Raw genomic sequence first — 27,443 nt, 5'->3', positions numbered from 1 at the left:
AATTAGATTTTATTTGATTCAACACATCTCTCAGAAAGGCTCAGGTGTCATTTCGTCTGGCTCTGAGAGGATCTGTTATGATAGGAGTCAAACCTGTAGCACCTGAATCATTTCTCACTTCTCATGACAACAGCCCATTCGTATCTTACTGAATGTGTGTGTGTGTGTTGATTCCAGGAGTTCCAGCTGAGAGGAAGGGAAAGGAGCTGACTTCTAGGGGTTCTAGGTGTTCTATGTGTTCTGGGTATATTATGATCTAGGTGTTCTGTATTCTAGGTGTTCTATGTGTTCTGTGTTGTAGGTGTTCTGTGTGTTCTATATGTTCTGTGTTCTATGTATAATGTGTTCTATGTGTTCTAGGTGTTGTATGTGTTGTGTGTTCTAGGTATAATGTGTTTGTAGGTGTTGTAGGTGTTATTTGTGTTCTGTGTCCTAGGTGTTCTATGTGTTCTAGGTATAATGTGTTCTATGTGTTCAGTATTCTTTGTGTTCTAGGTGTGCTGTGTTCTAGGTGTGCTGTGTTCTAGGTGTGCTGTGGTCTAGGTGTTCTATGTGTTCTAGGTATAATGTGTTCTATGTGTTCAGTATTTTTGTGTTCTAGGTGTGCAGTGTTCTAGGTGTGCTGTGTGTCTGTGTTCTAGGTGCTGTTCGAGGGTATGCTGTGTTCTAGGTGTGCTGTGGTCTAGGTGTTCTATGTGTTCTAGGTATAATGTGTTCTATGTGTTCAGTATTTTTTGTGTTCTAGGTGTGCAGTGTTCTAGGTGTGCTGTGGTCTAGGTGTGCTGTGGTCTAGGTGTTCTGTGTTCTAAGGGTGTGCTGTGTTCTAGGGTGTGCTGTGTTCTAGGTGTGCTGTGTTCTAGGTGTTCTGTGTCCTAGTTGTTCTATGTGTTCTAGGTATAATGTGTTCTATGTGTTCAGTATTCTTTGTGTTCTAGGTGTGCTGTGTTCTAGGTGTGCTGTGTTCTAGGTGTGCTGTGTTCTAGGTGTGCTGTGGTCGAGGTGTTCTGTGTTCTAGGTGTTCCAGACATGGCCCAGACAGTTTGCTCCAGCTGAGAGGAGCTTGGTTCCACTGGGACTGAGGGCCAGGTGCAAAACACGACCCATGTGACCTGAAAGACCATCACAATAACAGCATTGTAACAATGAGAAAAATACATATCTGGTCTTATCAGGCAGCTCTTATACAGTACCAGTCCAAAGTTTGGACACACCGACTCATTCAAGGGTTTTTCTTTATTTTTACTATTTTCTACATTGTAGAATAATAGTGAAGACATCAAAACTATGAAATAACACATATGGAATCATGTAGTAACCAAAAAAGTGTTAAACAAATCAAAATATATTTGAGATTCTTCAAAGTAGCCACCCTTTGCCTTGATGACAGCTTTGCACACTCTTGTCATTCTCTCAACCAGCTTCACCTGGAATGCTTTTCCAACAGTCTTGAAGGAGTTCCCACATATGCTGAGAACATGTTGGCTGCTTTTCCTTTACTCTGCGGTCCAACTCATCCCAAACCATCTCAATTGGGTGGAGGCCAGGTCATCTGATGCAGCACTCCATCACTCTACTTCTTGGTCAAATAGCCCTTACACAACCTGGAGGTGTGATGGGATGGCGTATCACTGCAGAATGCTGAGGTAGCCATACTGGTTAAGTGTGCCTTGATTTCTAAATCAAACACAGAGAGTGTCACCAGCAAAGCACCCCCACATAATCACACTTCCTTCTCCTTGCTTCATGGTGGGAACCACACATGCAGAGATCATCCGCTCACCGACTCTGTGTCTCACAAAGACACGGCGATTGGAACCAAAAATCTCAAATATGGACTCATCAGACCCAAGGACAGATTTTCACCGGTCTAATGTCCATTGCTCGTGTTTTTTGGCCCAAGCAAGTCTCTTCTTATTAGTGGTTTCTTTGCAGTAATTCGACCATGAAGGCCTGATACACACAGTCTCCTCTGAACAGATGTTGAGATGTGTCTGTTACTTGAACTCTGAGATGCATATATTTGTATTACTGTGAGTCTCTTACCATGTAGCTGGTAGGACCAGTGAGGAGTAGTAGTAGTAGTAGTAGTAGTAGTAGTAGCAGCAGCAGTAGTAGTAGTAGTAGTAGTAGTAGTAGTAGTAGTAGTAGTAGTAGTAGTAGTAGTAGTAGTAGTAGTAGTAGCAGCAATAGTAGTAGTAGTAGTAGCAGTAGTAGCAGCAGCAGTAGTAGTAGTAGCAGCAGTAGTAGTAGTAGCAGCAATAGTAGTAGTAGTAGTAGCAGCAGCAGCAGCAGCAGTAGTAGTAGTAGTAGTAGCAGCAGTAGTAATAGTAGTAACAGTAGTAGTAGTAGTAGCAGCAGTAGTAGCAGTAGTAGCAGTAGCAGCAGTAGCAGCAGCAGTAGTAGTAGTAGTAGTAGTAGCAGCAGCAGTAGTAGTAGTAGCAGCAGCAGTAGTAGTAGTAGCAGCAGCAATAGTAGTAGTAGTAGTAGCAGCAGAGCAGTAGTAGCAGTAGTAGTAATAGCAGTAGTAGTAGCAGTAGTAGCAGCAGAGCAGTAGTAGTAGTAGCAGTAGTAGTAGCAGTAGTAGCAGCAGAGCAGTAGTAGTAGTAGCAGTAGTAGTAGCAGTAGTAGTTCTAGCAGTAGTAGTACTAGCAGTAGTAGTAGTACTAGCAGTGGTAGTAGTAGCAATAATAGTAGTAGCAGTAGTAGCAGTAGCAGTAATAGTAGTAGTAGTACCAGTAATAGTAGTTGTAGCAGTAGTAGTTCTAGCAGTAGCAGTAATAGTAGTAGCAGTAGTAGCAGTAGCAGTAATAGTAGTAGCAGTAGTAGTAACAGTACTAGCAGTAGTAGTAGTAGTAGTTATAGTAGCAGCAGTAGTAGTTCTAGCAGTAGTAGTAGTAGTACTAGCAGTAGTAGTAACAGTAGTACTAGTAGTACTAGCAGTAGTAGTAGTAGTAGTAGTTAGTACTAGCAGAAGTAGTTAGTACTAGCAGTAATAGTAGTAGTAGCAGTAGTAGTAACAGTAGCAGCAGTAGTAGTAGTAGCAATAGCAGTAGTAGTCGTAGTAGTTGTAGTAGTAGTAGCAATAGCAGTAGTAGTCGTAGTAGTTGTAGTAGTAGCAGCAATAGCAGTAGTAGTCGTAGTAGTTGTAGTAGTAGCAGCAATAGCAGTAGTAGTCGTAGTAGTTGTAGTAGTAGCAGCAATAGCAGTTGTCGTCGCGCAGTAGTAGTAGTAGTAGTAGTGGTAGTAGTAGTAGTAGTAGCAGCAATAGCAGCAGTAGTCGTAGTAGTAGTAGTAGCAGCAGCAATAGCAGTAGTAGTAGTAGTAGTAGTAGTACTAGTAATAGCAGTAGTAGTCGTAGTAGTTGTAGTAGTAGTAGCAGCAATAGCAGTAGTTGTAGTAGTAGTAGTAGCAGCAATAGCAGTAGTTGTAGTAGTAGTAGCAGCAATAGCAGTAGTAGTCGTAGTAGTTGTAGTAGCAGCAGCAATAGCAGCAGTAGTAGTAGTAGTAGTAGTAGTAGTACTAGTAATAGCAGTAGTATTAGTAGCAATAGCAGTAGTAGTAGTAGCTATAGCAGTAGTAGTAGTACTAGTAATAGCAGTAGTATTAGTAGCTATAGCAGTAGTAGTCGTAGTAGTTGTAGTAGTAGTAGTACTAGTAATAGCAGTAGTCGTCGTCGTAGTAGCAGATGTGTCTCACCATGTAGCTGATAGGCCTGTTCTAGTGAGGGGGAGGGGCTCCAGCAGGTAATGTGGTGATGAGGAAGACCATGGCCAGTGAACAGAGCCTTCCTCTCCTCTGACCAGACCATGGAACACACCTACAATAGAATAGAACAACTTCCAATAATACATTTGATAACAATAACCTAGCAAATTACATTGGTTGTCAACAACTTATAAAACCTAATATTGTGCAAGCCATTTTCCAAGCATTTGAATACATATCACAATCGCTAATACTATAGAGTATCTTCGTAAAGTATTCTGACCCCTTCACATTTTTGTACATTTTGTTACATTAGTCTTATTTTAAAATGTATAAAAAATTCTTGTTTTTCCTCATCAATCTACACACATTACCCCATAATGACAAAGCAAACAAATTGTTTTTAGACATTTTTGCAAATGTATTTAAAATAAAAAACTGAAATATCACATTTACATAAGAATTCAAAGCCTTTACTCAGTACTTTGTTGAAGAACCTTTAGCAGCGATTACAGCCTCGAGTCTTCTTGGGTATGATGCTACAAGCGTGGCACACCTGTATTTGGGGAGTTTCTCCCATTCCTCTCTGCAGATCCTCTCAAGCTCTGTCAGGTTGGATGGGGAGCGTCGCTGCACAGCTATTTTCTGGTCTCTCCAGAGATGTTCGACCGGGTTCAAGTCCGGGTACAAGGCCACTCAAGGACATTCAGAGACTTGTCCCGATGCGGTGCCTTGTTTCCTCCAATCTTGGTTTCATCAGACCAGAGAATCATGTTTCTCATTGTCTAATCGTCCTTTAGGTGCCTTTCGGCAAACTCCAAGGTCCTGTGCCTTTTACTGAGTAGTGGCTTCCGTCTGGCCAGTCTACCACAGAGTGTCTGTTGAGATCAAATATATGAACCGACCGCGTTGTGGAACACCCACCTGTGAGTTGGTCTGGGCGGAGTCAACGCAGGTACCTGATTGGTTATTCCAGATCCTCAGAACGCCATCGCTCTGCCCCCCTCCCGTGGCGATCAGCTCCTTCTGCCAAGGACACCATGCCATAGCCTACACACACACACACACACACACACACACACACACGCACGCACGCACGCACGCACGCACGCACGCACGCGCACACACACACACACACATTATGATAACACTCATCTCAGTTAACTAAAGAACTAAAGTCTCGTGTAAATTGGTCAAATGCTTGATTAAGTTCTAGATCTATACGTGTTAAGAGACGAGATAGAACGAGGATTGGAACCAGAACGAGGATTGGAACCAGAACGAGGATTGGAACCAGAACGAGGATTGGAACCAGAACGAGGATCGGAAACACAACGAGGATCGGAAACAGAACGAGGATCGGAACCAGAACGAGGATCAGAACCAGAACAGGAACCAGAATGAGGATCGGAACCAGAATGAGGATCGGAACTAGAATGAGGATCGGAACCAGAATGAGGATCGGAACTAGAATGAGGATCGGAACCAGAACGAGGATCAGAACCAGAACAGGAACCAGAACGAGGATCGGAACCAGAACGAGGATCGGAACCAGAACCCTCTCTCTCTTTGTTAGTTATGGGCAAGTCTACGGGTCAAAGGTCCCCTCCCCTAGAAATCATGATTTGTCCAAAAGCCACAGAATTTATTATGCTTCTCATCACAGAACATGTTTATTTTTTTTATTGAACCTTTATTTAACTAGATAAGTCAGTTAAGAACAAATTGTTATTTACAATGACGGCCTAGCGGGGACAGTGGTTTAACTGCCTTGTTCAGGGGCAGAACAACAGATTTTTACCCTGTCAGCTCGGGGATTGGATCTAGCAACCGTTCAGTTACTGGCCAAACGCTCTAGCCACTAGGCTACCTGCCGCCCCAACATGGGTCAGTTAGTCACCCGCCCCAAGTTGTTGTTGTAGTGACAGAACATTTATGTTTATTAGCAGTAGTAGAGAACACACACTCTCTCTGAGGCCACACACCTTCACCGCACTGGGTTGTGTCATTGTCCTGGCAGGTGGGTGTGTCTTCGTCTTAGACCCCAGGTCATTGGTCCAGATGTTGAGGAGGCCGTCTATTGAGCCACTGGCCAGCCAATCTCCTTGCGGCGCCCACTCCAGCCCGCACACGCCCCCTTGTTGTCGGAACACACCCACTGTCGGGGTGTCTAGTCGGTAGTCATGGTGATGGATTAGCCCGAGAACAGAACCGCTGTCAGGGACAAGAACATAGTTGTGTTTCTCAACTCCTCAAGATCCTTAACAGTACACACACACACACACACACACAAACCACCACACCACACCACACACACACACACACACACACACACACCACACATACACACACACACACACACCACACATACACACACACACACACACACACACACACCCACACACACACACACACACACACACACACACACACACACACACACACACACACACACACACACACACACACACACACACACACACACACACACACCACACACACACACACACACACACACACACACACACACACCACACCACACCACACACCACACCACACTACCTGCTGAGTACGTGTTGGTTCCAGCTAAGCGCCCCCACTCCAGAGAGGTGTGACCTTATAGTTCTCAGTCTGGTCCTCTTCTCCACATCCCACAGCTGGAGGGAGAAGGAGAGGCGGAGCGAGAGGGAGAGGGAGGGGCAGAGAGGGAGAGGGAGGGAGGGGGAGAGGGGGAGAGGTGGGAGGCAGAGAGGGGAGGGGGAGCGAGAGGGAGAGGGAGAGGGGGAGCGAGAGGGAGGGGCGGAGAGGGAGGTAGGTAGGTAGGTAGGTAGGTAGGTAGGAGGAGGGAGGGAGGGAGGGAGGGAGGGAGGGAGGGAGGGAGGGAGGCAGGGAGGGAGGGAGGCGTCTTACAAACATCACTAATGTAGAATATGATAAGCACGTGGTAGTGCACGGTCCCTAAGCTAAACATAACCTCCCTGTAAGACAGAAGCAGGAAGTCACTCCACTGTGTTTGATGACGTGATATTGTTCTGTCTTCGTCAACAAAACAATCCAACACACGCAAAAGGAAACAACACAAATATATCATGCATTATATTAAAGCAGCCAGGTCACCCGTGATACAAGTCAGTATTTGACGTCCATCCATGTCTGAAGAAGTCGGGAGAGGACGTGGACACCGTCCACTAGGGGAAACAGTGAGCACCTAGGTTTCAGTCGTGGATGGAGGAGACCATTTGCCTCTGATTCCAAAGGTCTCAATTTCGAATCCAGCGATAGAAAGTTGTTTTTGAGATTTTTGTTTTCAGCCTGCCCCAAATCTTAACCCTTACCTTAATCATTCAGAGTTAATGCCTAACCTTACGATTTCAAAGAGTTAATGCCTAAACTTAACTTTAAACACTTCAAAATTTGACATTTGCAAACAACTTTAAAATGTGATGTTTGAGAAACATGGAGCAACATCTAATTTTGACGTGAGACTGTGAGACCTGGTCGATTAAAGGCACACTCTAGAACATTTGTATAATTTCAGCCAGTAGTTTTGAAAGTGGTTCTCACGAGCTAAAAGTGGTCCCTGTTTTTTGTGTACTATGTCATCCATTTTGTGTGATGTGTTACGAATCAAATTAGTGCAAAATATATTTTTTCTTAACCGTTTATTTTTGGGTGGGGGAGGCAGTATATCAGCTTTAATATTACAGATAGATTGTAGGATCTATCAATTTATTTTATTTGAAGCATTTTGAATTTCGTATGCAATATGTTTTTACGAATATTGTTGTGCTTATGGGTCGAGCATGTTTGTCTCTACCTGTACGTCCCCCTCCTTGGTCCCGATGCCCAGTGTACATCCATCTCTGCTCCAGGACACAGAGGAGACAGAGTGAGACAGGCTCAGTGGGAGAGAAGGTGCTGCTCTGGGCTGGATGCAGCCCTGCAGAGTGTGTGTGTCTGCCTTCCACAGGAACACATCAGACCCCAGGGCTATGGCCACAATACCACTGTTACTCCAGTCTAACGGGTGGCTGTCTGAGGAGAGAGGAGATAGTATGTTCCTTCATTTAAAAAAAAAAATCGATTTACACATTGTATTTGTAGTGACAGTATTCTATTAAATAGACAGCTGTTTTTTTTTGTGTGTGTATTATCACAAGATCATGTCAAATTGTGTCCATATGTGAAGTTTGAGTTCGACCTACGAATTTTGTGGTTTTGTGTTAAATGCTCTACGACAAAGCTTTCTCAGTGTCCAACAAGCTTTCTCTGCCCTTAGCCTTGTTCTGAACACCTCCAAAACAAAGGACATGTGGTTTGGTAAGAAGAATGCCCCTCTCCTCACAGGTGTGATTACTACCTCTGAGGGTTTAGAGCTTGAGGTAGTCACCTCATACAAGTACTTGGGTGTATGGCTAGACAGTACACTGTCCTTCTTTCAGTACATATCAAAGCTGCAGGCTAAAGTTAAATCGAGACTTGGTTTCCTCTATCGTAATCGCTCCTCTTTCACCCCCAGCTGCCAAACGAACCCTGATTCAGATGACCATCCTACCCATGCTAGATTACGGAGACATAATTTATAGATCGGCAGGTAAGGGTGCTCTCAAGTGGCAAGATGTTCTTTACCAATACGGCCATCAGATTTTCCACCAATGCTCCTTATAGGACACATCACTGCACTCTATACTCCTCTGTAAACTGGTCATCTCTGTATACCCGTCGCAAGACTCACTGGTTGATGATTTATTATAAAACCCTCTTAGGCCCCCACCCCCCCAATCTGAGATATCTACTGCAGCCCTCATCCTCCACATACAATACCAGTTCTGCCAGTCACATTCTGTTAAAGGTCCCCAAAGCACAGTGAGTGATGTATTGTCGTCTCTACCTTCTTGCCCTTTGTGCTGTTGTCTGTGCCCAATAATGTTTTTACCATGTTTTGTGCTGCTGCCATGTTGTGTTGCTACCATGTTGTTGTCATGTTGTGTTGCAACCATGCTGTGTTGTCATGTGTTGCTGCCTTGCTATGTTGTTGTCTTAGGTCTCTTTTTATGTAGTGTTGTGTTGTCTCTCTTGTTGTGATGTGTGTTTTGTCCTATATTTTTATTTCATTTATTTTTAATCCCAGCCACCGTCCCCGCAGGAGGCCTTTTGTCTTCTGGTAGGCCGTCATTGTAAATACGAATTTGTTCTCAACTGACTTGCCTAGATAAATAAAGGTTTAAATAAAATATAAATAAATAAATACATACAATCTGATTGTGAAGGCAAACACTGACAACTGCATATCAATTTCCAGTGAACTTAACAAATCGTCTGATTTTGGAATTTATATTTCACTTCCTGGAGAATCTGTTAAAGGCCAGCTGCGTCACTCTATACCTTCCATTAACTAGAAGATAAACACACAAAAAAAAAAAACACACACACACACACACACACACACACACACACACACACACACACACACACACACACACACACACTATAACTATAACACAATGGATAAGCTTGGTATCTACATTTTATTTCCATTCAAAATCTTATTTTACCTAACCCGGAAACCAAACCCTAAACCTAACTCCTAAACCTAAACCTAACTCCTAAACCTAACCCTAACTCCTAAACCTAACCCTAAACCTAGCTCCTAAACCTAACCCTAACTCCTAAACCTAACTCCTAAACCTAACTCCTAACCCTAAACCTAACTCCTAAACCTAACTCCTAACTCCTAAACCTAACTCCTAACCCTAAACCTAACTCCTAAACCTAACCCTAACTCCTAAACCTAAACCTAACTCCTAAACCTAACCGTTAGAGCGTTGGACTAGTAACCGAAAGGTTGCAAGATCGAATCCCCGAGCTGCCAAGGTAAAAATCTGTCGTTCTGCCCCTGAACAAGGCAGTTAACCCACTGTTCCTAGGCCGTCATTGAAAATAAGAGTTTGTTCTTAACTGACTTGCCTAGTTAAATAAAGGTAAACAATTTTTATTTTTAAAACCTAACCCTAACTCCTAACCCTAACCCCTAAACCTAACTCCTAAACCTAACCCTAACCCTAACTCCTAACCCTAACCCCTAAACCTAACTCCTAAACCCTAAACCTAACCCTAACTCCTAACCCTAACCCCTAAACCTAACTCCTAAACCCTAAACCTAACCCTAACCCTAACTCCTAACCCTAACCCCTAAACCTAACTCCTAAACCCTAAACCTAACCCTAACTCCTACCCCCAACTCCTAACTCCTAACCCTAACTCTAACTCCTAACCCTAACTCTAACTCCTAACCCTAACTCCTAAACCTAACTCCTAACCGTGTGTGTGTGTGTGTGTGTGTGTGTGTGTGTGTGTGTGTGTGTGTGTGTGTGTGTGTGTGTGTGTGTGTGTGTGTGTGCGTGTGCACGCGTGCGTGAGTGAGTGAGAGAGCCACATGCACTCACAGTAGTCATCCTGCAGAGAGGGCAGTGCCAGAGTCAGATGTGGTCTAGACAGGTCTGGAGACTGGTCAGGAGACTGGTCTGGAGCAGAGGGAGCCATATACAGGACTGAGAATGGCTGCAGGACAGATTCACACACAGAGACACACAGTCAGGTCTAAAACACACAGTAAAAATTATACTGTAGCACAGGTGGCACCTTAATTGTGGAGGCTCATCATAATGGCTGGAAAGAATTTATGGAATGGTATCGGATTTCATTCACTCCATTCCAGCCATTACTATGAGCCCGTCCTCCCCAGCCTCTTGTGTACTGCTGATACAGCAGGTAGTAAATAGAACTCAAATATAGCAGACATACTGTACCTGCCTTCTCTGTGCCTCTGTCCTGTTCTCCAGAAGCAGACCACACCCAATCCTACAACAACATCTTGTTATTTACAGTACAACCAAGGAAAATTATCCTTTGTGGGTACATTTCCCATATCCCCATGTGGACAAATGCTATTTTATGTTTAGAGGTTAGGTGTACAATTAGGTTTAAGAGTTAGGTTTAGGGTTTGGGTTCCCGGGTTAGGGTTAGGTGTAGGATTTAGGAGTTAGGTTTAGGCTTAGGAGTTAGGTTTAGGGTTAGGAGTTAGGTTTAGGCTTAGGAGTTAGGTTTAGGGTTAGGAGTTAAGTTTAGGGTTAGCGTTCCCGGGTTTTCATTAAGGTGGCTCAGTTGGTAGAGCATGCTGTTTGCAACGCCGGCATGGTGTGTGCAACGCCAGGGTTGTGGGTTCGATTCCCATGGGGGGCCAGTACAAAAAAAAAATGCATGAAATGAAATGTATGTATGTATGAAATGTATGCATTCACTACTGTAAGTCGCTCTGGATAAGAGTGTCTGCTAAATTACTAAAATGTAAATGTTAGGTTCAGGAGTTAGGTTTATGGTTAGGAGTTAAGTTTAGGGTTCAGGAGTTAGGTTTATGGTTAGGAATTAACTTTAGGGTTCAGGAGTTAGGTTTATGGTTAGGGTTTGGGTTTCCGGTTTAGGGTTTGGGTTCCCGGGTTAGGTTCAGGGGTTAGGAGGTTAGGAGTTAAGTTTAGGGTTTATGGTTAGGGTTTGGGTTCCCGGGTTAGGAGGTTAGGAGTTAAGTTTAGGGTTTAGGGTTTGGGGTTAGGTTCAGGAGTTAGGTTTATGGTTAGGAGTTGGGTTTAAGGTTTGGGTTCCAAGGTTAACGTTAAGGTAAGGGAAAATAACATTTTGAATGGAAATCAAATGAAGGTCACCACAACGATAGAAGAACCCAAAAACATGCGTGTGTGAATAGACCTGTTTAGGCACATTCCTCCTGTAAGTGGTTGATGGTGAGATTGATCTGACGACATTACAGTGTGACACTCCAGCCTCCGTCACTGTGTCTGACAGAGAAAGTTTACACAGTCAGCTTGCATCATGTACACTGAACAAAAAATATAAAATGCAACAGGAAACAATTTAAAATATTTTACTGAGTTACAGTTCAAAAGGAAATCAGTCAATTTAAATAAATAAATCAGGCCCTAATCTATGGATGTCACATGACTGGGCAGGTGTGCAGCCATGCGTGGGCCTGGGGGGTCATAAACCCACCCACTGGGGAACAAGGCCCAGCCAATCAGAATGAGTTTTTCCCACAAAAAGGCTTTACAGACAGAAATACTCCTCAGCACCCCCCCTCCCCCAGCACAAGGTGCACCTGTGTAATGATCATGCTGTTTAATCATTCTTGATATGCCCCACCTGTCAGGTGGATGGATTATCTTGGTAAAGGAGAAATGCTCACTGACAGGGATGTCAACACATTTTGTGCACAAAACTTGAGATAATTTTATTTGTGCGTATCGGAACATTTCCCATGAAACATGAGACCAACACTTTACATGTTGCATTTATATTTTTGTTCAGTGTATGTCTGTGTACCTTTACAGTCATTGGTGCTTACATTAACAGGAAATAAGATGAGGCCCTTTTCACATAACCAACATTGTGTAAATTTGTGGCTGTTTGCAAATATAAGAAATAGACCTTGTAGAGCTAACTGTTACCTGCAGTAGGCTACTTATATAATAAGGAAAAAATCATGAATTCATTCATTCCTTAATTCAAACCTTGAAGGCTTGTCTCTGTGCTCTGCTGTTGTGTCCGTTTTGTTCTCGCTGCGCCCCCTGACGGTGAATCCAGAGACAGTCTCTGACAGACCGTGTGGAACTCCCGGCTGGGAGAGTGGCGCCCCCTGCCGACCAGGGGGCTACTGGCTAAAGGCTCTGCGCTCAGCCGCCGGCTCATCATCCGACTCTTGAAGCGCTTGTACGATGATGAGAGATGAGGCGCCTCGGTGCTTGTCTAAAAAAGAGGAAAATTAGACATCACATTAGAATAATGGCTGATAAAACATGAGTTATTAACTGTAAGATATAGGATTAAGTGTATCCCTATGTTCACATTTTACGGATTTTTATTTTATTTTTTAAAAGTAGACTACAGTAAAACATTTCAGATTTAAAGAATTTGCCCGAGATGTAGGCCTAGACAAATAATAAATCAGAGTTTTGATAAATCGACATAAAAACTGAATTCCTTTAATGAAATTTGATGCCGAACACAGAACAGACCTCCTCCAAAGCCCGTTGCCTCCTCAATTCGCTATGCGCCCGTCCAGCCAGCCAGCCAGACTCAACCCAACAGCGGGTCACCACTCCTTCCCCCGCACCCAGAGCATTATCCCCTCCAAGATGGAGGCGCTGGAGGTTTTGGGGGGCTACCCGAACAAGCCCTCTAACCCTCGATCACGAATGGTCAGGGTTTTACTGAGTATGACTGTTGTTATGGGATGTTTATTAATGTTACATAGTTTTCTGAAAATCGCTATGTCGCGGAAGCCGCAAGATTTCTACTCTTTTGAGGTGAAGGACGCCAAAGGGAAAAGCGTTTCTCTGGAGAGATACCGAGGCAAAGTAAGTCCACATCAGCAAAACTCCGCAAGTAAACTAACTGAACTCAGTGTAGGCGTACTGCTGAAGTCACTTCGTTTTTCTAAAATGTTAGATAACTGGTTTCTGCGATTTAGATATAGAAAATATATAGTATTTAGGCCTAATGTTTACAATGCTGTGCTTTTCTTGCTGCGCGCAGGCGTCTCTGGTTGTCAACGTGGCGAGCCACAGCGAACACACAGACAATAACTACCGCTCTCTGCAAGAGCTGCACCGCGAACTGGGGACGTCCCATTTCAACGTGCTGGCTTTTCCCTGCGGCCAGTTCGGGGACACCGAGATGGGGACCAGCCGGGACATCGAGGCCAACGCCAAGAACACCCATGGTGTCACCTTCCCTATCTTCAGTAAGATTAAAATCATGGGATCGGAAGCGGAACCAGCTTTTAAATTCATAACAGGTAAGACACAGTAGACTTTATCATTAAACCAGAGATTTAATCGAGATAGTTTAGTCTTTTTTCTAAGGACAAGAACAAGGTGAAGTTTATCACAAGTAAACAAAGCTTAGCCTATAGACCTTTACAGCCTTATCTTTAGTCTAAATATTTTTTTTATTTTCTATAGGAGATTATGTTTTTCATGGACACTGTGGGTGTAGGAGGGAATTAGTGTACTCATTGGTGTAGGAGGTGTAGGAAGAATTGCAGTTATTGTGGTACATTGACACACAACCCAACACAGAACATTGGGGCCTAATAAATGTTTGTTTCCATTCATCGTACAGATTCTGTAAAAAAGATTCCTAAGTGGAACTTCTGGAAGTTCCTGGTGAACCCTGAGGGCCAGGTGGTAAGGTACTGGAAGGCAGAGGAGCCCGTCGAGAGCGTGCGTCAGGAGGCCACGGCCATGGTGCGTCAGATCATTCTGAAGAAACGGGCAGAGCTCTAACAGGTTTGAACTTGGAACTTGTCGAGACAGGAGGGAGACCTCTGAGTTCAAGAGTTCAGTTGAACGTTCCTGGGCTACTGTACGACGGACGAACATTTCAACACACTTTATTACCCTGTGACATGGGAAATGATTTGGCCACTTTGCAGAAGATCATGCTCACTGCACTGTAGGTGGGTTTACTATTCCACTGGATCGCAGCAGGACTAGAATAACAGCTGTGTGTCTCTGTGTCTCTCTGTGTGTGTGTGTGTGTCTCTCTGTGTGTGTGTGTCTCTGTGTGTGTGTCTCTCTGTGTGTGTGTGTCTCTGTGTGTGTGTCTCTCTCTGTGTGTGTGTCTCTCTGTGTGTGTGTGTCTCTGTGTGTGTGTCCTGTGTGTGTGTGTGTGTGTCTGTGTGTGTGTCTGTGTGTGTCTCTCTGTGTGTGTGTGTGTGTGTGTGTGTGTGTGTGTGTGTGTGTGTGTGTGTGTGTCTCTCTGTGTGTGTGTGTGTCTCTGTGTGTGTCTCTCTGTGTGTGTGTCTCTCTGTGTGTGTGTCTGTGTGTCTATCTTGTGTGTCTCTGTGTGTGTGTGTGTGTGTGTGTGTGTGTGTGTGTGTGTGTCTCTGTGTGTGTGTCTCTCTCTGTGTGTGTGTGTGTGTATCTCTGTGTGTGTGTCTCTCTCTGTGTGTGTGTGTGTGTGTGTCTCTGTGTGTGTGTGTGTGTGTGTCTGTGTGTGTGTGTGTGTGTGTGTGTGTGTCTCTCTGAGTGTGTGTGTGTCTCTGAGTGTGTATGTGTCTCTCTGAGTGTGTGTCTCTCTGAGTGTGTGTGTGTGTGTGTGTGTGTGTGTGTGTGTCTCTCTGAGTGTGTGTGTGTCTCTCTGTGTGTGTGTGTGTGTGTGTGTGTGTGTGTGTCTCTGAGTGTGTGTGTGTGTCTCTGAGTGTGTGTGTGTCTCTCTGAGTGTGTGTGTGTGTTCTGTGTGTGTGTGTGTCTCTGAGTGTGTGTGTGTCTCTCTGTGTGTGTGTGTGTGTGTGTGTCTCTCTGAGTGTGTGTGTGTCTCTCTGAGTGTGTGTGTGTCTCTCTGGGGTGTGTGTGTGTGTGTCTCTCTGAGTGTGTGTGTGTCTCTCTGAGTGTGTGTGTGTCTCTCTGAGTGTGTGTGTGTCTCTCTGAGTGTGTGTGTGTGTGTGTGTCTCTCTGAGTGTGTGTGTGTCTCTCTGAGTGTGTGTGTGTCTCTCTGAGTGTGTGTGTGTCTCTCTGAGTGTGTGTGTGTCTCTCTGAGTGTGTGTGTGTGTGTGTGTGTGTGGACCATGTGCCATGTCGTTTACTACTAAGCTAGTATCATGGCCTGGAGGAACCACTTTGATGTGTAATATGGATTTTCTGTTCCATACAACTCTTTTTGTCAGTACTCTCTGGTAACTACATGTATACATGGCCATCTTGTTCAGTTTGTCTTGCTCTGAGATAGATTAAAGACTGTTATGTTTATCCATGTTCAAATCAAACTTTATTTGTCTCGTGCGCCGACTACAACAGGTGTAGTAGACCTTACAGTGAAATGCCGACTACAACAGGTGTAGTTAGACCTTACAGTGAAATGCTGACTACAACAGGTGTAGTAGACCTTACAGTGAAGTGCTGAATACAACAGATGTAGTAGACCTTACAGTGAAATGCTGAATACAACAGATGTAGTAGACCTTACAGTGAAATGCTGAATACAACAGGTGTAGTAGACCTTACAGTGAAGTGCTGAATACAACAGGTGTAGTAGACCTTACAGTGAAATGCTGAATACAACAGATGTAGTAGACCTTACAGTGAAATGCTGAATACAACAGGTGTAGTAGACCTTACAGTGAAATGCTGAATACAACAGGTGTAGTAGACCTCACAGTGAAATGCTGAATAAAACAGGTGTAGTAGACCTTACAGTGAAATGCTGAATACAACAGGTGTAGTAGACCTTACAGTGAAATGCTGAATACAACAGGTGTAGTTAGACCTTACAGTGAAATGCTGAATACAACAGGTGTAGTAGACCTTACAGTGAAATGCCGACTACAACAGGTGTAGTTAGACCTTACAGTGAAATGCTGACTACAACAGGTGTAGTAGACCTTACAGTGAAATGCTGAATACAACAGGTGTAGTAGACCTCACAGTGAAATGCTGAATACAACAGGTGTAGTAGACCTTACAGTGAAATGCTGAATACAACAGGTGTAGTAGACCTTACAGTGAAGTGCTGAATACAACAGATGTAGTAGACCTTACAGTGAAATGCTGAATACAACAGGTGTAGTAGACCTCACAGTGAAATGCTGAATACAACAGGTGTAGTAGACCTCACAGTGAAATGCTGAATACAACAGGTGTAGTAGACCTTACAGTGAAATGCTGACTACAACAGGTGTAGTAGACCTTACAGTGAAATGCTGAATACAACAGGTGTAGTAGACCTCACAGTGAAATGCTGAATACAACAGATGTAGTAGACCTTACAGTGAAATGCTGAATACAACAGGTGTAGTAGACCTTACAGTGAAATGCTGAATACAACAGGTGTAGTAGACCTCACAGTGAAATGCTGAATAAAACAGGTGTAGTAGACCTTACAGTGAAATGCTGAATACAACAGGTGTAGTAGACCTTACAGTGAAATGCTGAATACAACAGGTGTAGTTAGACCTTACAGTGAAATGCTGAATACAACAGGTGTAGTAGACCTTACAGTGAAATGCTGAATACACCAGGTGTAGTAGACCTTACAGTGAAATGCTGAATACAACAGGTGTAGTAGACCTTACAGTGAAATGCTGAATACAACAGGTGTAGTAGACCTCACAGTGAAATGCTGAATACAACAGTTGTAGTAGACCTCACAGTGAAATGCTGAATACAACAGGTGTAGTAGACCTCACAGTGAAATGCTGAATACAACAGGTGTAGTAGACCTCACAGTGAAATGCTGAATACAACAGGTGTAGTAGACCTTACAGTGAAATGCTGAATACAACAGGTGTAGTAGACCTTACAGTGAAATGCTGAATACAACAGGTGTAGTAGACCTCACAGTGAAATGCTGAATAAAACAGGTGTAGTAGACCTTACAGTGAAATGCTGAATACAACAGGTGTAGTAGACCTTACAGTGAAATGCTGAATACAACAGGTGTAGTTAGACCTTACAGTGAAATGCTGAATACAACAGGTGTAGTAGACCTTACAGTGAAATGCTGAATACACCAGGTGTAGTAGACCTTACAGTGAAATGCTGAATACAACAGGTGTAGTAGACCTTACAGTGAAATGCTGAATACAACAGGTGTAGTAGACCTCACAGTGAAATGCTGAATACAACAGTTGTAGTAGACCTCACAGTGAAATGCTGAATACAACAGGTGTAGTAGACCTCACAGTGAAATGCTGAATACAACAGGTGTAGTAGACCTCACAGTGAAATGCTGAATACAACAGATGTAGTAGACCTTACAGTGAAATGCTGAATACAACAGGTGTAGTAGACCTTACAGTGAAATGCTGAATACAACAGGTGTAGGACCTTACAGTGAAATGCTGAATACAACAGGTGTAGTAGACCTTACAGTGAAATGCTGAATACAACAGGTGTAGTAAACCTTACAGTGAAATGCTGAATACAACAGGTGTAGTAGACCTCACAGTGAAATGCTGAATACAACAGTTGTAGTAGACCTTACAGTGAAATGCTGAATACAACAGGTGTAGTAGACCTCACAGTGAAATGCTGAATATAACAGGTGTAGTAGACCTTACAGTGAAATGCTGAATACAACAGGTGTAGTAGACCTCACAGTGAAATGCTGAATATAACAGGTGTAGTAGACCTTACAGTGAAATGCTGAATACAACAGGTGTAGTAGACCTCACAGTGAAATGCTGAATACAACAGGTGTAGTAGACCTTACAGTGAAATGCTGAATACAACAGGTGTAGTAGACCTCACAGTGAAATGCTGAATATAACAGGTGTAGTAGACCTCACAGTGAAATGCTGACTACAACAGGTGTAGTAGACCTTACAGTGAAATGCTGAATATAACAGGTGTAGTAGACCTTACAGTGAAATGCTGAATACAACAGGTGTAGTAGACCTCACAGTGAAATGCTGAATAAAACAGGTGTAGTAGACCTTACAGTGAAATGCTGAATACAACAGGTGTAGTAGACCTCACAGTGAAATGCTGAATACAACAGGTGTAGACCTTACAGTGAAATGCTGAATACAACAGGTGTAGTAGACCTTACAGTGAAATGCTGAATACAACAGGTGTAGTAGACCTCACAGTGAAATGCTGAATACAACAGGTGTAGTAGACCTTACAGTGAAATGCTGAATACAACAGGTGTAGACCTTACAGTGAAATGCTGAATACAACAGGTGTAGTAGACCTTACAGTGAAATGCTGAATACAACAGGTGTAGTAGACCTTACAGTGAAATGCTGAATACAACAGGTGTAGTTAGACCTCACAGTGAAATGCTGAATACAACAGGTGTAGTAGACCTTACAGTGAAATGCTGAATACAACAGGTGTAGTAGACCTCACAGTGAAATGCTGAATACAACAGGTGTAGTAGACCTTACAGTGAAATGCTGAATACAACAGGTGTAGTAGACCTTACAGTGAAATGCTGAATACAACAGGTGTAGTAGACCTTACAGTGAAATGCTGAATACAACAGGTGTAGTAGACCTCACAGTGAAATGCTGAATACAACAGGTGTAGTAGACCTCACAGTGAAATGCTGAATACAACAGGTGTAGTAGACCTCACAGTGAAATGCTGAATACAACAGGTGTAGTAGACCTTACAGTGAAATGCTGAATACAACAGGTGTAGTAGACCTCACAGTGAAATGCTGAATACAACAGGTGTAGTAGACCTTACAGTGAAATGCTGAATACAACAGGTGTAGTAGACCTTACAGTGAAATGCTGAATACAACAGGTGTAGTAGACCTTACAGTGAAATGCTGAATACAACAGGTGTAGTAGACCTTACAGTGAAATGCTGAATACAACAGGTGTAGTAGACCTCACAGTGAAATGCTGAATACAACAGGTGTAGTAGACCTCACAGTGAAATGCTGAATACAACAGGTGTAGTAGACCTCACAGTGAAATGCTGAATACAACAGGTGTAGTAGACCTCACAGTGAAATGCTGAATACAACAGGTGTAGTAGACCTCACAGTGAAATGCTGAATACAACAGGTGTAGTAGACCTCACAGTGAAATGCTGAATACAACAGGTGTAGTAGACCTCACAGTGAAATGCTGAATACAACAGGTGTAGTAGACCTCACAGTGAAATGCTGACTACAACAGGTGTAGTAGACCTCACAGTGAAATGCTGAATACAACAGGTGTAGTAGACCTCACAGTGAAATGCTGAATACAACAGGTGTAGTAGACCTCACAGTGAAATGCTGAATACAACAGGTGTAGTAGACCTTACAGTGAAATGCTGAATACAACAGGTGTAGTAGACCTTACAGTGAAATGCTGAATACAACAGGTGTAGTAGACCTCACAGTGAAATGCTGAATACAACAGGTGTAGTAGACCTCACAGTGAAATGCTGAATACAACAGGTGTAGTAGACCTCACAGTGAAATGCTGAATACAACAGGTGTAGTAGACCTCACAGTGAAATGCTGAATACAACAGGTGTAGTAGACCTCACAGTGAAATGCTGACTACAACAGGTGTAGTAGACCTTACAGTGAAATGCTGAATACAACAGGTGTAGTAGACCTCACAGTGAAATGCTGAATACAACAGGTGTAGTAGACCTCACAGTGAAATGCTGAATACAACAGGTGTAGTAGACCTCACAGTGAAATGCTGAATACAACAGGTGTAGTAGACCTCACAGTGAAATGCTGAATACAACAGGTGTAGTAGACCTTACAGTGAAATGCTGAATACAACAGGTGTAGTAGACCTTACAGTGAAATGCTGAATACAACAGGTGTAGTAGACCTTACAGTGAAATGCTGAATACAACAGGTGTAGTAGACCTCACAGTGAAATGCTTACTAACCAATAGTGAAAAGGTATTAGGTGAAAAAAAAAGGTATTAGGTGAACAATAGGTAAGTAAAGAAATAAAACAACAGTAAAAAGACAGGCTATATACAGTAGAGAGGCTATATACAGTAGAGAGGCTATATACAGTAGAGAGGCTATATACAGTAGAGAGGCTATATACAGTAGAGAGGCTATATACAGTAGAGAGGCTATATACAGTAGAGAGGCTATATACAGTAGAGAGGCTATATACAGTAGAGAGGTTATATACAGTAGAGAGGCTATATACAGTAGAGAGGCTCTAACAGTAGAGAGGCTATATACAGTAGAGAGGCTATATACAGTAGAGAGGTTATATACAGTAGAGAGGCTATATACAGTAGAGAGGCTATATACAGTAGAGAGGCTATATACAGTAGAGAGGTTATATACAGTAGAGAGGTTATTTACAGTAGAGAGGCTATATACAGTAGAGAGGCTATATACAGTAGAGAGGCTATATACAGTAGAGAGGATATATACAGTAGAGAGGATATATACAGTAGAGAGGCTATATACAGTAGCGAGGCTTTATACAGTAGAGAGGCTATATACAGTAGAGAGGCTATATACAGTAGAGAGGCTATATACAGTAGAGAGGCTATATACAGTAGCGAGGCTATATACAGTAGAGAGGTTATATACAGTAGAGAGGTTATATACAGTAGAGAGGCTATATACAGTACAGAGGCTATATACAGTAGAGAGGCTACATACAGTAGAGAGGTTATATACAGTAGAGAGGTTATATACAGTAGAGAGGCTATATACAGTAGAGAGGATATATACAGTAGAAAGGCTATAACAGTAGAGAGGCTATATACAGTAGAGAGGATATATACAGTAGAGAGGCTATAACAGTAGAGAGGTTATATACAGTAGAAAGGTTATATACAGTAGAGAGGATATATACAGTAGAGAGGCTATAACAGTAGAGAGGCTATATACAGTAGAGAGGCTATAACAGTAGAGAGGTTATATACAGTAGAGAGGCTATATACAGTAGAGAGGCTATATACAGTAGAGAGGTTATATACAGTAGAGAGGCTATATACAGTAGAGAGGCTATATACAGTAGAGAGGCTATATACAGTAGAGAGGCTATATACAGTAGAGAGGCTATATACAGTAGAGAGGCTATATACAGTAGAGAGGCTATATACAGTAGAGAGGCTATATACAGTAGAGAGGCTATAACAGTAGAGAGGCTATATACAGTAGAGAGGCTATATACAGTAGAGAGGATATATACAGTAGAGAGGCTATATACAGTAGAGAGGCTATATACAGTAGAGAGGCGACATACAGTAGAGAGGCGACATACAGTAGAGAGGCGACATACAGACACCGGTTAGTCAGGCTGATTGAGGTAGTATGTACATGTTTAATGTACAACAATCATTCAATGTAAAACATAAAAAACTGTTCATGTTGAATTTCAAGTAATCAGCTTAACGGGATTTTGTTTCATTGATTCATAGAAGGAATAGTATTTTACACGTTTGATACAATGTTTACAATGTTGACCTTAAAAAATCCTATTTGTGATATGGAAGTCTGTGTAACTGCTAAACTCAAAACAGCCAGCTTACATCTATCTCCTCGCCTCCTTTAAAAATATATATATTAACGAGGCAAGTCAGTTAATACGAACAAACTCTTAATTACAATGATGATTTACACTGACCAAAGCCAGACAACACTGGGCCAATTGTGCACTGCCCTATGGGACTCCAAATCACAGCCAGATATGACATAGCCTGGATTTGAACCAGGGACTACAGTGATGCCTCTTGCACAGAGATGCAGTGCCTTAGACCGCTGCGCCACTCAGGAGCCTCCCAGCTCCTCACCTTCACAACCGTGTTGGAGGAGAAGGTCCAACGTCCTGCCGAGCAGGACTTCTTCTTCGCCAATGAGTTTTACAGAAGGAGAGGAGAAGAGGTAACAAATCAGTTAAAGATGAGTTGAGAAAAAAGCCATTTATAAAGGACTCAACTTGGATGTAAACTTGTATTAGCAAGGACATCGCCATTGAGGGCTTTCACCATTTTAAAGTAGTCAACTGGGTGGGACTTCCTATGGGTTAAGGAAGGATCACATGACTCAACCGGGTCATCAGGAGGTATCAACCAACCAGGTCAACCAATGAATTATACTTGTGAAGAAGAAAATTGACTACTTTGTTTACATTTTTGTAATTTAGAGGATGCTCTCATCCAGAGCAACTTACAATGGAGATGGTCTCCATGGTGATGCCCATGCACCTCACAGATGCCTTAATGATACAGAGATGTCTATCCAAGTCAATGGAACATACTCGGGGTGGCAGCGTAGCCTAGTGGTTAGAGCGTTGGACTAGTAACTGATAGGTTGCTTGATCGAATCCCCGAGCTGACAAGGTATAAATCTGTTGTTCTGCCCCTGAACAAGGCAGTTAACCCACTGTTCCTAGGCCGTCGTTGAAAATAAGAATTTGTTCTTAACTGACTTGCCTACTTAAATAAAGGTTAAATAAATACTCCCATAGATGATACAGAGATGTCAATGGAACAACTTCCTGGTGGGGCCCAGGTATGCAAACTGTTCCCATTTCATATGTCTGAAGGTGCAAACTGCCCTGGTGGGGCCCAGAAATCATAATCAAGTGCCATGGAAGGCTCAGATTATTGTATCTACAGTAATGTAGCAGGTGTAAAAATAAAGCTAAATGAAAGTTGAGTGATAAAGTGAGATATATTACTTAGCACTGTCAACACTTTTTTGTATTCTACACTTTTATTAAACATAAATTGCACATTCTACTCATGCTACAACCAGTGTATCAATAGGCTTGAATTTGTTATTATTAGCTCAGGTCTTTTTTTTTTTATATCGAGGAATATTTCACTTTCTCTGGTCATAGGAGTAACAACCTGAATTTGTGCATGAGGCAGGAATAAGGCAGTGCGACTCGAGTTTCGCCATCAGCTGGAAGACGGGGAGTCTTTTTGGGTCAGTGTCAGCGGAGGAAAGGGAGAGCGGAGAGATGCCGAGTAGCGGACTCTCAGTCTGCTGCTCTCTCCCTCTGCTGAGACTGACCATCAGTCTGCTGCTCTCTCCCTCTGCTGAGACTGACCATCAGTCTGCTGCTCTCTCCCTCTGCTGAGACTGACCATCAGTCTGCTGCTTTCTCCCTCTGCTGAGACTGACCATCAGTCTGCTGCTCTCTCCCTCTGCTGAGACTGACCATCAGTCTGCTGCTCTCTCCCTCTGCTGAGACTGACCATCAGTCTGCTGCTCTCTCCCTCTGCTGAGACTGACCATCAGTCTGCTGCCCTCTCCCTCTGCTGAGACTGACCATCAGCTGGAAGACGGGGAGTCTTTTTGGGTCAGTGTCAGCGGAGGAAAGGGAGAGCGGAGAGATGCCGAGTAGCGGACTCTCAGTCTGCTGCTTTCTCCCTCTGCTGAGACTGACCATCAGTCTGCTGCTTTCTCCCTCTGCTGAGACTGACCATCAGTCTGCTGCTTTCTCCCTCTGCTGAGACTGACCATCAGTCTGCTGCTCTCTCCCTCTGCTGAGACTGACCATCAGTCTGCTGCTCTCTCCCTCTGCTGAGACTGACCATCAGTCTGCTGCTCTCTCCCTCTGCTGAGACTGACCCTCAGTCTGCTGCTCTCTCCCTCCGCTGAGACTGACCATCAGTCTGCTGCCCTCTCCCTCTGCTGAGACTGACCATCAGCTGGAAGACGGGGAGTCTTTTTGGGTCAGTGTCAGCGGAGGAAAGGGAGAGCGGAGAGATGCCGAGTAGCGGACTCTCAGTCTGCTGCTCTCTCCCTCTGCTGAGACTGACCATCAGTCTGCTGCTCTCTCCCTCTGCTGAGACTGACCATCAGTCTGCTGCTTTCTCCCTCTGCTGAGACTGACCATCAGTCTGCTGCTTTCTCCCTCTGCTGAGACTGACCATCAGTCTGCTGCTTTCTCCCTCTGCTGAGACTGACCATCAGTCTGCTGCTTTCTCCCTCTGCTGAGACTGACCATCAGTCTGCTGCCCTCTCCCTCTGCTGAGACTGACCATCAGTCTGCTGCTCTCTCCCTCTGCTGAGACTGACCATCAGATGCAAGCACCATCAGCCCAAGTTTAATGAGCTAACTTTAAAAAAATATATATATATATATATAATTTTGTATTTGTTGCTTGACATTAAAGGCTAACACACCAGGAAATCAGCTCCATTAAAGCCTGTAACACACCAGGAAATCAGCTCCATTAAAGACTGTAACACACCAGGAAATCAGCTCCATTAAAGACTGTAACACACCAGGAAATCAACTCCATTAAAGACTGTAACACACCAGGAAATCAGCTCCATTAAAGACTGTAACACACCAGGAAATCAGCTCCATTAAAGACTGTAACACACCAGGAAATCAGCTCCATTAAAGACTGTAACACACCAGGAAATCAGCTCCATTAAAGACTGTAACACACCAGGAAATCAACTCCATTAAAGACTGTAACACACCAGGAAATCAGCTCCATTAAAGACTGTAACACACCAGGAAATCAACTCCATTAAAGACTGTAACACAATGGGAAATCAGCTCCATTAAAGACTGTAACACACCAGGAAATCAACTCCATTAAAGACTGTAACACACCAGGAAATCAGCTCCAAGAGATTTTAATTTTGGAAATCTGAATTATTCCCACGCATAATAGAGAGGCGTGATTACATTTAAGTCATTTAGCAGACGCTCTTATCCAGAGCGATTTACAGTGGTGAATGCATACATTTCATTTCATAATTTTTTTCCCCCCCATACTGGTCCCCCATGGGAATCGAACCCACAACCCTGGCGTTGCAAACACCATCCTCTACCAACTGAGCCACACGGGACCAGTACATGATCGTATACAAATGTAAGCAAGGTTTGAAATGATTATGTTTTAGTCAAATATTATATCTGTTTGAGCTTCTTCTGGTCAATTTGCAGTCTACAAATGATTTGTAATTATGTTCAGGCCACACTGACCATCCGCTCAACATTAAAACAAAATGGCTGACTCATGGCTGAGTCTGGTTGATGATCTCTGCTGTACTGTACAGCCATTAGAGATGATGGTTTACATGGACAGCTAGAGGGCAGTACCAGGTAAGCTGGTAAAACAAACCAATCAGCTAACAAGACACTGCCTCCCAGCCGCCCAATCCGAACAGAAGAGAAGGCAGGGACGGCCAACCCTCTTCCTGGAGAGCCACTAGGGCTCCAGCCCTGCTCTACCACACCTTATGCAGCTAATCAAACCAACAAAGAGAAGCAGATTAGTAGAATCAGGTGTGTTAGTGCAGGGTTGGGGGGAAAAGGCCTGTATGCATCACGCCCGTCCAGGTGGGTTAAATCCTTGGCGGGTGAAGGCGGAGTTTCGGGTGAGAGGTTAGGGAGCAACTGTAGCGTGAGCTGACAAATGAGAAAACAGTCAGCTAACGTTACACTGCCTACTAACCAATCACGTTACATTACATTGCTTACTAACCAATCACATGTTGAACAACTCTCAACCAATCAAATCACAGAAGTCAACCCGACATTACACTGCCTACTGACCAAATACAAATGATATAATACACACAACCAAAAAGATGCTACCTAGAACCTAAAAGGGTTCTTTGAAGAACCCTTTTGGGTTCCATTTAGAACCCTTTGAAGAACCCTTTTGGGTTCCATTTAGAACCCTTTGAAGAACCCTTTTGGGTTCCATTTAGAACCCTTTGAAGAACCCTTTTGGGTTCCATGTAGAAACTCTTTCCACAGAGGGTTCTACATGGAACCCAAAGGGGTTCTACCTGGAACCAAAAAGGGTTCTCCTTTAGGGACAGCCAAAACAACCCTTTTGGAAGCCTTTTTTTTCGAAGAGTGTACTAAAACCAAGCACATTTCACCACTATCTCATGAGTAATTACATCATACGTTCTGCCTATTCATTGATGAATACAGCCCAGCACCTTGTAATAAAGGGAAGAGTGTTTGACTTTCAAGGCTACTTGTGTTTCTGTCTCTGCCAGCTGCTTCTTTGACATCTGCTGCCCACTCAAATCAGCTTTACCACCAGACCCCGCCCAGCCCACAGGAGGACTTCAATCTGTGTTACCATCTAAAACTGCCACTTGTGTTAGTCTGAGAAACCAATGTATTTTTTTTTGTATTAAAAAAATCAAACAGGTGCAATAGGTGTTTTAAGGTGCATGCCTGCCTGCCTGCCTGCCTGCCTGCCTGCCTGCCTGCCTGCCTGCCTGCCTGCCTGCCTGCCTGCCTGCCTTGCCTGCCTGCCTGTCTGTCTGTCTGTCTGTCTCTGTGTCTGTGTGCCTGTCGGTCTGCCTGTCTCCGTGTCTGTCTGTCGGTCTGCCTGTCTCCGTGTCTGTCTGTCTGTCTCTGTGTCTGTCTGCCTGTCTCTGTGTCTGTCTGTCTGTTAAAGTTGGGGTGGGGTACTGCTTCAGACAGCAGCAGTGAGGAGTGTAGCTGACAGCTGTCAATCACATTAGCACAGCTAGCAGCGGTACACTGCCACACTGTCACCATCCTCTCCACCCCTCTTCCCTGCTTTTCTGTTCTCTCCTCCTCTCCTCACCTCTGTTCTCTCCTCCTCTCCTCACCTCTGTTCTCTCCTCCTCTCCTCACCTCTGTTCTCTCCTCCTCTCCTCTCCCACTCCTTCTATCCCCCGCTTTCATGTCTTCTTCTCCTGTCCTTTCCTGTCCACTGATATGTTTAAAACAAACTGATTTAACTATTATTTCCTCCGTGTCTTCTTCATTGTATTGTGGCACAATCAAAGTAGATGTGTGTTATTACTAGCCTATGTTATAAAATGATTGATATCACCACCTTACCTCTTGTGTTGTAGGAACGGAGGAATGTCTCCTCTTCGTCCTGAAATCCACCAGGAGTCTCCTCGTGATGTTCTCCTGACCGGTAGAATAAAATAAAAAAAACAACAGTTTACATTGCGTTCACCAGTCGACGTTCACCCCACAATTACGCACTACACAACAGTTGGTGGACTTAAACCTACCCAAAGCATCGTGTCCTCGGATTTCACTTTAAAACGAGAATATCTATTCAACTTCCAGTCCATATTAGCTACAAAAATAAAAAATATTAAAAACTCTTGCGAACTTTACTGACTGACAGTAGTAGCCTAACTTGTCACCCTTTCAATCCACCGTGGCTGAATGTGCACCTGTTTTGTGCCTGTGCTTCGTAGTTCCTAAATACACGCAGGGGCGGATGCCGGAGCGGGAAGTCTGTTCC

General features: G+C 43.6%; 2 protein-coding genes across 2 annotated transcripts; one reads left to right on the top strand and one right to left on the bottom strand.

The window, feature by feature from the left end:
• Window positions 1-651: 651 nt before the first annotated feature.
• On the bottom strand, window positions 652-27,443 carry LOC106585932 (cell division cycle protein 20 homolog B). Its single transcript, XM_045706829.1, has 11 exons — window positions 27,205-27,443; window positions 27,023-27,097; window positions 12,285-12,519; window positions 11,318-11,555; window positions 10,515-10,566; window positions 10,152-10,266; window positions 7,523-7,740; window positions 6,268-6,362; window positions 5,691-5,919; window positions 3,697-3,817; window positions 652-1,109 (listed from the first exon to the last, which is right to left on the bottom strand). The coding sequence occupies exons 1-11, from the start codon at window positions 27,265-27,267 to the stop codon at window positions 1,012-1,014; spliced, it is 1,539 nt and encodes a 512-aa protein (XP_045562785.1). The 5' UTR covers window positions 27,268-27,443; the 3' UTR covers window positions 652-1,011.
• LOC106585933 (probable glutathione peroxidase 8) lies at window positions 12,789-14,367 on the top strand. The gene is made up of 3 exons (XM_014172681.2): window positions 12,789-13,130; window positions 13,309-13,570; window positions 13,897-14,367. Exons 1-3 carry the CDS (start codon window positions 12,822-12,824, stop codon window positions 14,058-14,060), a joined length of 735 nt encoding a protein of 244 aa, XP_014028156.2. The 5' UTR covers window positions 12,789-12,821; the 3' UTR covers window positions 14,061-14,367.

Source organism: Salmo salar, chromosome ssa24 (assembly GCF_905237065.1).
Source record: "Salmo salar chromosome ssa24, Ssal_v3.1, whole genome shotgun sequence".
NCBI classification, from domain to species: Eukaryota; Metazoa; Chordata; class Actinopteri; order Salmoniformes; family Salmonidae; genus Salmo; species Salmo salar.
This window is presented reverse-complemented; position numbering and strand designations above follow the sequence as displayed.